The sequence below is a fragment of the Pinus tabuliformis genome, chromosome Q (assembly GCF_031772625.1).
Source record: "Pinus tabuliformis cultivar Carrire ecotype Pingquan chromosome Q, CPIR1, whole genome shotgun sequence".
In the NCBI taxonomy this organism is placed as follows: domain Eukaryota; kingdom Viridiplantae; phylum Streptophyta; class Pinopsida; order Pinales; family Pinaceae; genus Pinus; species Pinus tabuliformis.
Genome location: NC_142296.1, coordinates 889,230,880 through 889,245,872, shown reverse-complemented (window position 1 = coordinate 889,245,872; position 14,993 = coordinate 889,230,880). Strand labels below are relative to the sequence as shown.

The 14,993-nt window shown below is 34.3% G+C and overlaps 1 protein-coding gene across 2 annotated transcripts; it reads left to right on the top strand.

Moving 5' to 3' along the window:
* Positions 1–8,739: 8,739 nt before the first annotated feature.
* On the top strand, positions 8,740–12,715 carry LOC149222324 (type IV inositol polyphosphate 5-phosphatase 9-like). 2 transcript variants are annotated; one of them, XM_089385373.1, is made up of 11 exons: positions 8,748–9,139; positions 9,260–9,435; positions 9,601–9,720; positions 9,981–10,338; positions 10,422–10,603; positions 10,693–10,801; positions 11,039–11,187; positions 11,281–11,512; positions 11,955–12,104; positions 12,185–12,361; positions 12,475–12,715. In XM_089385373.1, exons 1-10 carry the CDS (start codon positions 9,110–9,112, stop codon positions 12,224–12,226), a joined length of 1,548 nt encoding a protein of 515 aa, XP_089241499.1. In that variant the 5' UTR covers positions 8,748–9,109; the 3' UTR covers positions 12,227–12,361; positions 12,475–12,715. The 2 variants fall into 2 exon arrangements, with proteins under 2 accessions (XP_089241498.1, XP_089241499.1); XM_089385372.1 differs by lacking the exon at positions 12,185–12,361 and having other exon boundaries at positions 8,740–9,139.
* Positions 12,716–14,993: the final 2,278 nt, after the last annotated feature.

Genomic DNA, 14,993 nt, shown 5'->3' with positions numbered 1-14,993 from the left:
AAACCCACAACAAAATGGGGTGGTTGAGAGAAAGAATCATATCATTGTGGGAGTTGTGAGAGCTATGTTACATGACCAAAGCCTACCTCTACATTTGTAGGTGGAGGCATACAAAAGCAATAGTGTACTTGCAGAATATGAGTCCTCATCAGATTTTTGGTATGATTACACTAGAAGAGGCCTTCTCAGGGAGAAAGTTAGATGTGTCGCACTTCATGATTTTTGGAGCCTCATCTATTTACTACCACGTCTCCAAATATTCTAGGAAGAATCTTGAGATGACAATGGAGTTGGGGGTATTTGTGGGTTACATAGAAACTCCACACAACTACTGTGTACTTATCATCCCTCTAAATGATATTTGTGTAAAGGTATGTAAATTTTTATGAGGATAAATCCATGTGGTGATCTCTTGGGAGGGAGTTTTAGATCCCACTAGAAGAGGAGATTTTATCTCCAAAGGAAGAGCCTCAGGAAATTGTGGAGTAGCCATAAATAGAGTAGTAGAGAGTGGAGACATCGACTCATGTATAACCATCCAAAGAAGGAAGAAAAAGAACCAGGGAAGTTGATAGACTTGTGTAGGATGTGAGGGAGAATGTGGGAGCTCCCTTAAATTTTTGCAGTAAGAGAAGGTCACCTGAACGGTACACTGGTTACATGTGTCTAATGATTGAGCTTGTAGAGATTGAACCGTCCTCTTTTGAGGAAGCAGTAAAACAACCTGTATGGGTTATGAAATGGTGGAAGAGTATGAATCCATTATAAAGAATAGTGTTTTGGAAGTGGTCCCAAGACCGACAGTTAAATCAATTATGGGTTCAAGATGGATCTTCAATGTTAGGCATGCAACAAACAAAAGTATAGAGAATTATAAGGCCAGATTTGTGGCCAAGGGATACTATCAAGTTGAGGGAATTAACTATGATGAGACCTTTGATCTTGTAGCAAGGTACTCATCCATTAGATCAACTCTTGCATTGGATAAACAGATGGGGTGGAAGATCCTCCAAATGGATGTAAAAACAACATCTCTCAATGGGGTTATTGAGGAGGAGGTGTACATCAAGCAACCATAAGGTTTTGAGATATTTGATCGAGATTCTCATGTTTGTAGACTCAAGCAAGTGTTGTATGGTCTTTAACAAGAACCCCATGCTTGATACTCCAAGATCAACAATTATCTCACTGGTTTGGGCTTCACCAAAAGTGAAGCAGACGAAAACCTCTATCACATCTTAGTAGAAGGTAAATTTCTTATTATTGTCTTATATGTTGATGATTTAATTTTGACCGGTGATGAGCATTTGATCAAATACAATAAGGAGGACCTTGCAAGGGAATTTGAAATGAAGGACATGGGTCCCATGCACTATTTCCTTGGGTTGGAAGTGGTAAAAGGCGATGGGAAATTGTTTGTGTCTCAAGGCATGTATGCAAATGAGATACTACAAGGATTTTGCATGGATATTTGTAAACCCGTAGAGACACCTCTAGTGACCAACTAGAGGAAGGAGGATGCCACTTCAGGTGAAGAATTGGATGCTACCATTTATCGATAGCTAGTGAGTTCACTAATGTATCTTGTGAACACATGACCAGATATGTCATATGCAATCAACTAGCTAAGAAAACTATGGTTAGGTCAACCAAATTATTTTGGAATGCAACAAAACATGTCTTACAACACCTTAGAGGAACTACCCAGTTTGGATTATGGTATAGATGGACAAAGGGAGTGACGTTGTATGGATTCAAAAATACAGATTGGGTAGGGAATCCATCTGAACGAAAGAGTACATCAAGTGGAATTTCCAGTGTTGGGTCTGTAGTGGTTTCCTAGTACAACAAGAATAAAATATCAATGGCGCTTAGCTTAGTAGAAGCAGAATACATGGCTGCAATTCAAGTAGCATGTGAGGCGATCTAGACGAGAAAGATACTTGTGGGACTGTTTGGTCAGATGATGGATCCAACTATGATCTATTGTGATAACCAAAGTTGCATCAAGGTATCTAAGAATATTGTATTTCACGATTGATCCAAGCATATAGATATCTAGTATCACCATTTATGGGACTGTGTGTAGAGGCAGATAATGTTGTTGTAATACATTCTGATAAAGGAACAAGATGCTGACAATTTGACAAAGGATTTGTCAAGATGGAATTTCAAGTTCCATAGGTGTAGGAGAGGGGTGGTTGATAATCCCTTTCTGGTTGATAGTGAGTGTTGAAAAATGCAACAAGAAAGTATCAATTTGATTTTTCCTTGGTCAAATTGAGAAAATTCAAATGTATACATCAACAGACAACTTGAATGTAGTTAACTGGTGTGACATGGATTGTGCCACTTAGTTTACTTAGTAAATTCGAGTTAGAGGGCTTGGAGTTCAGTTAATCATGTGTGATTGCTAATTTGTAGTAATCAAGGACAATTATTTCAAGTTGTTTTCAGTTAAACTAGTTTGAACTATTGGAGGAACTGATGGAAGGTCAGTTGTGCAGTGAGACTTCAGTCTAACTCAGTGATCATCTAGTTAACTAATAAATCAACCAAAAATAGCTAGTGGATGACGAGAACTCGAGTTCCCTAGCTGTGGTGGAGATTCCAAAGCAGTGTAACATTAGTTGTAGACTAGTCTTGAGTGTATAGGTGTTGCATGCAGTTAGATGATCAACCTTGGGAATTGCGTGATTATTTTTGAGGAAATTTCTAGATAATAAAGGCCTAATTTCCTCAGGAATTATGCAATGAAATAAGGGCTCAAGTAGAGGCAGAAATTGATTAAGTTTAGGTCAAAGCTTCTCAGTGAGTAGAGAGATAGGTTATTCACTTGTAAGTTGTGCTCATTTGAGCAAAGCAATTGTAATACAACTTTATTCATCAGATGAATGCAAGCAGACAAAGGGGTTTCTAGCAGATTAATTTCCCCTGGAAAGATATTATGTGCGTGTGTGTTATTTCTCATTGCATGTTTGTGATTGATGTTCTAAATTATGAATTGAATTCCAAAAAGCAGTAGGGTAGGTTTGTGTCTTGTGATTTTGATTAAATTTTCATGAGAAATTGCAAATATACAACATAATTTCTACAAGAAGTTGATACATGGTTGCAAGTCAAGAAGATGAATACATGACTGCAAGTCAAGAAGCATGTGAGGTGATCTGGATGAGAAAGATACTTGTGGTACTGTTCTATCAGGAGATGGATCCAAAAGTTATCTATCTTGATCATCGGAGTTGCATTAAGCTCTCTGAGAATCCAGTATTTTACGATCGATCCAAGCATATAGATATATGGTATCATCATTTACGGGATTGTGTGCAGAGGATGATAATGTATCTACAATACATTACTGATGAGGTACAAGGTTCTGACATATTAACAAAGGCTTTGTCAAGAGGTAAGTTCGAATTCCGCAGGTGCAGGATCGGGGTGGTTGATAATTTGTTTCTTGCTAAGAGGGAGTGTTGAGAAATGTAGCAAGAAAGGCTCAATTTGGCTTAGAACTAGTTCTAATAGTTAATCGAACTAGTTGGAGGTCAATTGTGCAGTGGGACAACAATCTAACTCAGAGGCCATCTAGTTAAATCATCAATCAACCAAAAATATCTCATGCATGCAAGGAATTTGAATTGCTCAGTTGGTGTGGAAGATTCCAAGGTAGTGTAACATCAGTTGTAAATTAGTGTTGAGTGTATAGGTGTTTGCATGCAATCAATGATCAATTCTTGGAAATTGCACAATCAATTTGGAGGAAATTCCTAAATAATAGGGTCCAATTTCCTCAGGATTTGCACAAGGAAATATGGGCCTTGGTGAGAAAATAATTGGCTAAGTGTTGGCTAGAGCTTGTTCATTGAGAAGGAGAACAATCATTCTTTTGCAAGTTGAGCTGAGAGCTAGAGTTAGTAATTGTAATAATTTCTCAATTCATTGATTAATGGAAATAGGCTTGAGGGGTTTTTTCCCAGTTGGGTTCCCCTAGAAATCATTGTGTATTTGTGGTTTTTCTTATTGCATGTCTATGCATGTTGTTCTAAATTGTGAATTTCACTCTGCAGAGCAATAGAGTAGAATTGCATTTCTTTATTTTAAATTAAATTTCTCGAGCAGTTGCAATTTTATCAAATTTCTACACTCGTAGTTTAGGCTACTAATTGGTCTTAGACCCCACCATCACCATAGTGAATCTAGAACACTAAGATAATGTACGGGGTTGATCATGAGCTTGCAAGGAAGGGACTACTAAAGCTACATAGAGTTTCCAAAAATAACTGGCTATTAATGAGCTTTAAATCAAACCAAAACAATTTTTTTTATTAAAATTACTATTTAAATTTTTAACATTAAAATAAAATTTCCACTAAATTCTATATATTAGATTTTATAAAATTAAATAAATTAAAAAATAAATAAATGGATAATTATAAAATTAAGTAAATTAAAATAGAGCTCGGTTGATCACTATCCCATTCTCTTAATAATTTCCAAAACAATATGATAATATTAAATAGAAAAATGAAATTGTTAAATAACTTTACTTAAAAAATATGTTTGATTATGAAATTATTAAATAATTTTATTAAAAAAAGATGTTAGTAAAATCAAACATAAGAATATATATATATATATATATATATATATATATATATATATATTCCATTTTTATTTTACTTTATTTTATAACACCTTATTAGAAAGAGATTAAAAAACACCTTTTAAAAGCTTTTTATAAATTGTTATTATATTAATATTAACAAAAAAAATATAATGATTTTTTTAAGCATGTGTGATAGTGTTAATACAATGTTTTGATTATTGGAATGCTCACAAAATTCTCAAGGCTCATAGAGGGTTGAGTCAAGGTTGCACACTTTTTCCACTTATGTTTCTTCTTGTTATTGATGGGTTGAGTGGGAAAATAGCCATGGAAAAAAGCAACAAAAGTTTTGTTAGACTTCAAATCGTAAAGAAGGTAACTATAATTCATCTTATGTTTGTTGATGATGTTTTTATCTTTGGAAAGGTATCCATAAATCAGTGGAAATATTTATTTCTCATCATCTCAATGTTTGGAGATGCTTCTGGTCTTTTTATGGATAGTTCTAAATCATTACTCATCCATGCCTCTGAACAACAAGAAATCATCTCTGACATCGCACACATCTATGATGTTGGGATATCGCCTTTGGATGAAGGTTTCACCTATCTAGGCTACAGATTAAAGCCAGATTTTTATCGTACTATGGATTGGCAATGAATAATTAACAAAATTGAGTTCAACTTATCACATCATAATGATCCTCATTCAGTGGACAATGAAAAATATTGTTGTGTATTAGATGAATTTATTTATGCTTCCCAATAAGGTCATTCAAAATATCAATGGCATCATTCCTACCTTTCTATGGTTTGGGGCAAGGGTTGCTAAAAAATTCCGTTTGATATGCCTTAGTGACATTACAAAATCAAAGGATAGTGGAGGATAGGGTATAAAATACATAAAAAAATATGGTTGGGCTCTTCGATCAAAGATTTTTTGGAAGGCCATTTGTTGTACAAGGATATGGAAATCAATCATAAAGTAAAAGTACATGAAAAATCGATCTTTTGTGGATTCGTATATGGTTAGGATGGTGTAAAAAAAAATAGATCATGCATTTGGAATAGTTTTATGAAAATAAAATATTAGATAATGAAAAATATGCAATGGGAGATTGGAATAGGGGCATCTATTAAGATGGGGATTGACCCAATCCTGGGATTCTGTGGCACTCAACAGCTTTTGACATCGATCCTTTGTCATCTATAAAAGAGGGAGCTATTCTTTATAAATCAAATACTGGACAATTTTGATGCTTTGCATCTATTCCCATCATGGAAAGGAGCAATGGAGTTTGTTTTTGATGGCGAGGATGTTGTTATATGGGAGCAGTATATAATGTAATTACAATGGGCTTGGATATTAATTAGTCATGTGGAAGATAAGCTTAGATGGAAAGGTGCTTAAATTATTAAGGGTGAGATTGATGTATCGGAGATATAGATGATTTCTCTTTTCCTATGGGCTAATGATACTATGTGTAATTTTCGGGTTGTGTGGTCCTAGAACATGCCTTTAAAAAGTAAAATTTGCAGTTGGTTGATATGGAGGAATAAGATCCTCACCTAGGAGAATCTTGGTAAGAGAGGGTTCACTAGTCCTTAAGATGTTATCCGTACAAAGGTGAGAATGAAGACATTTTTCACATATTCATACAATGTCCCTTTGCTATCACCACATGGAATCCGATTTTTCGCTATCTAAACATTCATTTGAGGTGGTTCTACCTGTCCATGGATGAATGCATCTAGTGATGGTTGTTTCAATTCATGGAAAATAAGACTCTCCCTTTTTCTATATTATGGGGTATATGGAAAGGAAAGAATACAGTCATTTTTTAGGGATGCACATATGACATTAGCAGAACCTACGACATGATTTGTGCTTCATATAAGGAATATGATAGGGAGTTATGAAGTGAAAATCCTGAGAGAAACCTGCTGATCCCACATATTTCTCAAAATTTGGCTTGATATTTTGATGAAGTTGCACAGAGTTGTTGTGGTTGTGGTGCTCATATTGATGTCTTGATGACAATGAGGTATAAATTTTTTTCGGGTGTTGGTGAAGGAACAAAATCGAGGGCCAAGGTGGTTGTGCTTTGTGGACTACTATATTTTGCGAGGAGGTTTGATTTAGGATTTATTATTGCATATATGGTGACTCCAAGGTGGTTATTGGTTGGATTAGGGGTAGAGCAACCTTTGCTCCACCAATATTGCAAAACTAAATGAGGTAGATAGCAGCGTTGAAAGACACATTTCATAGGATCTCATTTGGAGATGTGTTTCAAAATAACTCTATTGTTGATTCCCTCTCCAAAAGGGGGCTCACGTCTCCTCCCGGGTGCATTCACTACGAGATTTTTCCACAGGGCAAGCATTGGCAAGCAGAGCTCATCCCCTTGGTATGACTATGCATAAGTTTTGGGTTTTTATGGTGATGGATGTGTTGTTTCTTTTCATCGACTCTGGTTTGCTATGAAGTGAAATCAGACTTGTTGGGATGCAACCATTATGCATGAAGTTTTAATTTTGTCTACATAATGTTTACGTTTTCAGTTATGCATATTGAAGACAAGGGTATGTGAAGTAGAATAGTCTCTAATGTTGATATAATTGTGAAATGTTGATACATCTTATGAAGGGGTAAATATGGAAATATGGAATATCTAACTATGTAATGAGTTTTTTTGTTTTAATAGACAATTTATAAATTTTTGTTTCGTGGAAAAACTAACAATATTTTTGAGAATATATATATCCTAGCAATTAAAAAAATTTGCATTGATGTTACTTATCTCATTCATGCAAATAAACAATTAAAGAGATGTACTTAAAGTAATATAAAAAATAAAAAAATTAGAGATATACTCAAAGCAATATAAAAAATGAGAGATGTGGACAAAAGTAGGTGAAACTAATAGGTTTTTTGGATTTTTTTTTGTTGGAATGAGGCTAAATAATTTTTGGTTAGATATGATTTTTTTATTGTTTAAAATGTATTTTTAAATATATAAATAGATTCAACTTCTTAAAAAGAATTTGGGACACTCGAATCCTGTAGAGTTCAAACTTAAATTTGTGTTTCCAATAATTTTTTATTAAAATTCGAAGAAATTTACCAAAAAAATATGACTTTTTTTTGGAACTTAGAACAGTTAGACTATTTTTTTGTTATTTAGAATGTGATTTTAAATACATAAATAAATTTAGCCCTTTTTTGAGCATTAGAATCATGTAAAATTCAAAGCCAAAACTTATATTTCCAACAAATCCATGCCAAATTTCAACAAATTTCAATTAAAAATATGCCCAATTTTTCTTAAAACTAAAACAAATAAAATGCCAAAAAAATATTTAAAATGTAAACCAAATAGAATACGGCACTTGGGAGAGGAAGAAATATAATGCAACAAATGGAATAAGACACTTTTAGCATTTAATTAATTAATGTTTGTTTGTTTTTTACGAGCAATATTAGATGGAAAAAGTATAATTCTGTGTGATCATCTTTTACCTAATTTGACCAATATTTAAAACAAAAAAATTTGAGTATAAAAATATTTAAATCATTTTTGTTTTTGAAAATAAATTTAACAAGCACAAAATTTTGAAACATAACAACTGTAATACAAATTTTCAAAAATTTCTACTAAATTTTATCAATATTTACCAAAATTTCCATTATTTTCCAAACCTCATTAAACTACGCGTTATTTTAACGGAAGTAAAAACAAATGGGTAGAGAGGGTTGGAGTTTAAAAGCCCAACTGCAACAAATGGCTCTTTAAAGGCCCTCAAGGGGAGAGAGTGGATTTGTGTGGGGTGCGCTTTCATCAACATTTGGTTGATGAACATTAAAGTAGGTTAGTATTCAACTTTGAATGCCCAAAGGGCTAGGCTAGGCTAGGTGTTGAATTAGGAGGTTTCCGAGTTTCGAAGTCCACGTTGATGACGGTGGCAACAGAAACTTAAAAGTCAGAGTCAAGCGAGGGAGGTTTCCCCTCTCACTCTCTACCAGTTGACCACATGATATCTCATCTTTAATTAAGAAACAGAGAGACATTCATCGTTGTCATCATCCATCAATCCCTCTCCCGGAAACTCAATTGCGTAGAAAATCATAATGTTGTGGCCACCGTTTCCAATATCGGCGCGGCGCTTTGTGTTTTATTTTTGAGGGGAGAGGAATATGCGATTGGCAATGGCAACCAGCTGTGGTCGTATGGGCGCTCGCTGTACATTCTTCCTTCCTCCGCCCGTCGTTTCTGTGGATAACTAAGTAGGTTTGTAGAGCCCCCCATTGGCGCTGCGCCCATCGCGTTCACATTGGCGTTGACGAAGGAACAGATCTTGAAGAAGCATTAATGGCACCCCGCCCCTGCCCTTCATCTCCGCAGGAACCATCTAATTAAGTATCAGAGGATCAGAGAAACCATCTAATTAAGTACCAGAGGAGAGAAGAAGCCTGCAGGTGTAAGATCTGTAGAACTCCACAATGCGGACGTCCAGAGTCAAACAGGGAGAGGTATGTTAGTTTTGCACATCTTCATCTTCTGGTTTAATCTCTTACTTACTTTTTTAAGGTTCGATAAATCATATTAGTTTTTGTAAATAATATTAATAAGAGTGTGGAGTGTGGTTGCAGGTGGTGTGGCCTCGCATGGTGGCTAGCAAATGGCTTCGCCTAAGATTTGGTGGAGCTGAGAAATTCAATTGTGATGCCAAGGACGAAGATGAGTCCTTTAAGCGGTCGCACTTGATGCGGGGTCAATCGGAAGGGTTGTGGTCGAATTGCCCAGTGAATGATAATGAGGATTACAGGTAATTAATTATGCATTCCATTTCTGAATGCAGGTTTCTGTCAATAGAGTTACTTTGAGATTATCAATTTTTAGAACTAACTATTGTGGTTGATTTTTGAGATTTTTTTGTTTGGATCGATTCAATTTTTTTTTGGTTAAAATAGGGTGATCATGACTTTGGCAGGATATTTGTGGGGACATGGAATGTCGGTGGCAGAAGGGCGCAGGATGATTTGGATTTGGAGGTGGAGGATTGGCTTAATTCCAGACCAGAGGCTGAGTCCGCTGATATATATGTTATTGGGTATATAATCTTGATTCAATCTCATGTAGATTTTACAGTTATTCAATCTCATGTAGATTTTACAGTTATTCATATCCATAATGTAAAATAACTTTTTTTAAGAAAAATACTGTGTTTGTAATCCTTCATTGGCCCCTACTTCTTCTGAGATATCGTTCCCCTCGCAGAATTCACCGTTATTCATATTCGTATTGTAAAATAAATTACTTCGGAATAAACTTTGTTTGCGAATTTAGCTTTTCTCTTGAATTTGGCCACAGCTTCCAAGAAATCGTTCCCCTGAAGGCCGGCAAGGTTTTCGGCACAGAAGACAGCCGGGCAGCAGAGAAATGGGACGCTTTAATCCGCAAAACCCTCAACAGAAATAACGCCACGGGAATTGTGAGAAGCGCCAGCGCTCCTCCCTCTGAATTCGCTTCGGCTTTCATGCAGCCGGAGAAAGAGGAAGAGGCAGAACCAGTTTGGCCATGGAGCAGAGAGAGATACCAGCGAGTTGCAAGCAAGCAAATGGTGGGCATATTGATAACAATATGGGTTAAATCCGAGGTCAGGCGTCACATTCGCGACGTCAAAGTTTCCTGCGTTGGCTGCGGGATCATGGGCTGCCTTGGCAATAAGGTAAAATTGGTTCCAACTTTTGATTTAAATTAGCCTGTTTTTGCTATCAAGAAATTAACAGCAGGCCAGCCATTGCTTATCAGGGTTCCATCTCCGTCAGCCTACGGCTTCATCAAACGAGCTTCTGCTTTGTTTGCACCCATTTGGCTTCGGGCCAAAAAGAAGGCGACGAGATTCGCAGAAATTCCGACATTGCAGAAATATTGAAGAGAAGCCATTTCCCTCGCGATTCTGCATTTTTGCCTCAAACCATCATGGCACACGAGTACACACATGATTCTCATTCTCTTCTCTTCTCTTAATTCTCTCTGTCCACCATGATCCGCCCTTTAATATTTTTCCTCTCTGCTGCAGCCAGATCATCTGGTTTGGCGACCTGAATTACCGACTTACTTTGTCCGACTCCAAGGCAATGTCCCTCATCCATAAAAACGATTGGGAGACTTTACAACAGAGTGATCAGGTCAGGTATTATGTTTATGCTCAATTTATTTCGATCCTAAATTTTAGGAATATTTTGCAATTAGAAGGACAGGGGCAAGGCTTTATGTCAAATGCCAAAATATTGTATTCCTATTAAGGTTGGAGAAATATTTTGGAATTTGCCGAACAGCAGCAAAGTCAATTGTTTAACGGGTTCCCCTCCAACTCCAAAATATTAACTTGCACTGATGATGGCCTCTGTAATTGTTTCCTGCAGTTAAAAATTGAGCAAAACGCGGGTCGAATTTTTGATGGATGGGAAGAAGGGCATATAGATTTTGCCCCAACTTACAAGTACACTGCTAATTCGGACCAATATTGCGCCATCCAAAACAAACCAGGGGAAAAACGCCGCATTCCTGCTTGGTATGACACTCCATCTCATGATAATTAATTCTCTGATCTCGCACATCAAAAGCCTGTGTGGGTCTTACTGCTACTCATTGTTCTGGTTTTAAGGTGCGATCGGATTCTCTGGTATGGAAAAGGGTTGAAGCAAGTCTCATACGAGCGAGGAGAGATCAATTTTTCAGATCACAGGCCCGTTTCAGCAATATTTACCACACAGATAAAATCCATTAACAACACAAAATTGAAAAAGAACATGGGCCTTCCCTTCAATCGTGTAATGGAGGCAGAAGATTTGCTATCTGCAGAGATGCAAATGCTCAAGGCAACGTATCAACCAGAGGTAACTGCTTGGATCCATCAGTTCCATCTTTTTCTGGGCACTAATCATTGGGTGTAGTTTAACCATCAGTTCCATCTTTTTCTTGGCTGTAATCATTAGCTCTAGTTTAACCATCAGTTCGATTTTTTTTGGGCAGTAATCACTAGGTGTAGTTTTACGAATAGATGAAATAGTTTTTTTATTAAATTTGGCAGTAAACTAAGCAGTTTAACTAATAGAAGAAATAGTTTTTGTTTTTTTGTTTTTTGTTTTTCTAAATTTAGTAACTCTTGGTTTAAAATGCATTTCTAAATGCATAAATAGTTCAGTACCTGAAAAAAATTTGATAAGAAACTCCAACTTTACATATTAAACAACTTCAGTACCTGAAGAAAAATTGATGAGAAACTCCAACTTTACATGTAAAAAATTATGAATTATTATCCCCATCTTTAATGTGCAGGTCTGTAATGGTTTGATTTCCATGAAGCCTGAGAACATGCAGTTGGATCTTCTTCCAGTTTTAACTAACATGGAAGCACGAAGTAGCCTAAATATTGAATCGATGCTCACTCAAAAACCTTACGATTGGGAAAACGAGTACGACTTTAAGGTAAGTCTTAACATTGTTGCAAATGGAGTTGAGAGTTAAGCCGCATTCTCATAATGTAATTTTATGTATTTTCATTCCAGGCAAAGTCGCCCAGCATCAGTCAGGAGCAAGTCGTAGTATGAAACCAATCTAAATGTGCATTTTTCAAGCGAGGTTCCAGTTCTGTAGACGAGCTACTTAGCATTAGCACTGCCTGGCCAATGCCCCAAGATAGGATCATTATTTGTATACATTGTTTGAACACCTCAAAACAGCAGGTCACTTCTCATTTCTTTTACCCAAAATTCTATCAGAGGCTGATATGGTATGAATATGTGAATTCCATTTTTTTTAATGTGTGAGAGGGTTGACATTTTCTGGTCCATTGCAGGTATATGGAGAGCTCTCCATTATAACATTCAGGAATTCATCCAATATCATATATACATAGCTTTCAGAACCTCAATTTATGCTCCATTCACATACCCAGAGATGATTACAGAGTACATAGACTTGCAATGGAGCAATGCCTAAATGTATGTACAAAGCTCATAAAAGTGGTGATAAATAATAGATAGATAGGTGATCTCAGTAAGAATGGTGGATCAAAGGATTTTTAGGTCGGTTCAGAATATCTTCTGCTGGTTACAAAAATGAGTAAATTTGTATTTTTTGCAAAATTTTGTTTATGGTTTTTTTTTTTAAATATTGGCCAGAACAAAATTGCCAATATTAATAATAACTTATATATTTATATTAAATATTCATTCATATTTTATATAAATAAAATTTCAAATCAAAATAATTACTTAAAATACTATAAATAGTATTCATAAACATAATATTTATTTTTAATAACGAAAATATTGAAAATGCAAAGCACGTTGTACAGAGATGGATCCAATTTGTCAATTACAATGCACAGTCCTTAACCACTACTCAATGGTAATCACTGATTCATGGTTCCACTGTCTAGTCAACGGTAATTACTGATTCATGGTTCCATTGTCTTGCTCTTTCCGGTATCTTGCAGACCGGACTGCAGGTTTTTATAATCAATATCTCCTTACATCACGATTTTAGTGGTTTCTAAAACAATTATCTTCTTTCCTCAAAATTTGATATCTTCTTACAGTAATGCCTTTCCCTCGTATTTAAGTTAATGTGTATATCCAAATCCTTTGGTTTCTATATATACACATTCGTGAGGCATCATCTATTTGTCTTTTTTAATCTTTTAAGATTTCTTTTATATTTAAGTTAATGTATATATTCAATAAATCTTGTTGTTTTTAATTGTATATATATCTTGTAAATTATTTTTTGATGTATCATCAATTTGTTTTTTTAATTGGTTATTATAAACGATGAGAAATAAAAAACAATAATAATATTTATTATTATTTAATAAATTATTATATTAAAAAATATAATTAATAATAAAATAAATTTATTACCTTTTCTTTTAATCATTTAATAGATATGAAATTATTTTTATTGGTTTTTAATTACTTCTTATATTTATTAAATATAAACATTATTTTTATTTTTTTAATTTAATAAAATGATGATTTATATTTAATGATATTAATAATATAATGTGAAGTCTATTTTACTAGGAAAGATATTATGATATTATTTAAAATATTTTTGCATTAAAAAATTTAAAATTATTTATATTAAAAAAATTTAAAAATATAAATATAAATTGATATTATGTAAAAAATATTGTTATATTATAAAAATAAAAATTATTTAATTAAAAAATATAAAATTAGTGCATTTTGATTCACTTGAATTATTATTTTTTTCTCAATTTTGAGTAAGATAATTGAAATAATGAATCATGGTATGTGAGAGTTCTATGGAGACTCTACAACAAATAGTGTCTTGTCTCTCTAACCTATTTACCATTGTTGACAACTAGAGTGAGGATTACTTCAAAATCTTAGGCAAAAGTGACACACTTCAGAGTTTCGTGATTCTTCCAATTAATCTTTCATGGTTCATGCCTATTCCAATCCAAACTTATTTATCACTTCCAATATTGAAATCTTTTGCAGATTAATTAATATTTCCACCAAATTTAAACAATGAAATTTGAAAAAGGCAATATAAATTGATAATCAAGAAAGCTTAAAGAAAATGTTTGTGGGTGAGGTTATAGATAAAGGCTTCATCAATAATTGGCTTTGAAAAGAGCATTATAAATCAATATACAACTCAACAAAACCCTATATTTTAAACCACACACAACAAACTAGGATTTTAAAGCTATTTCTCATGAGAATATGTCTATAGAGGGATAGAATTGAGAAGTGCCAACCCTTGTCTCATGTTTCCAAGATACCCAATGTCCAAACCATGCACTATATCCAAATTCACCACATAAATAAAGTGTGAATGATGAGATTGGACTGGATTCCTTCAAATTTTTTAAGGTACTAATAATTGGGTTGAAGGTGTCAAAATTGAATGACCGTAGGTTGAATGGACGTATGTGGAGATGATAATGTTGTGTCAAGTGAGGCTATGAAAGTGAAAATTATTATTATGTATCACTGATTGGAAAAATAAAGATAAAAACCTGGAAGAAATATATGTATAAAAGCTTATTGATCATCGATAGTGTGGAGTTAATGAAGTGTAATTATGAATGCAATTACCCTTTAAATTTCTATTTTTAATGATGAAATATTTTTCTCCATATTGAAAAAATATTTATATTTATGAGGACGTGGCAAACTGTAATAAATACATGCTTCAATGATATCTGTATTGATTATATGCTTGTCGATCACTAAAAATGATTTAATAGTAATAAAATAGCTATTAACATGGGTAAACTCGCATCAAGCGTCGAGAAATTAATATGTACATTGAAATCAATGCATTACAAAATTGACATGT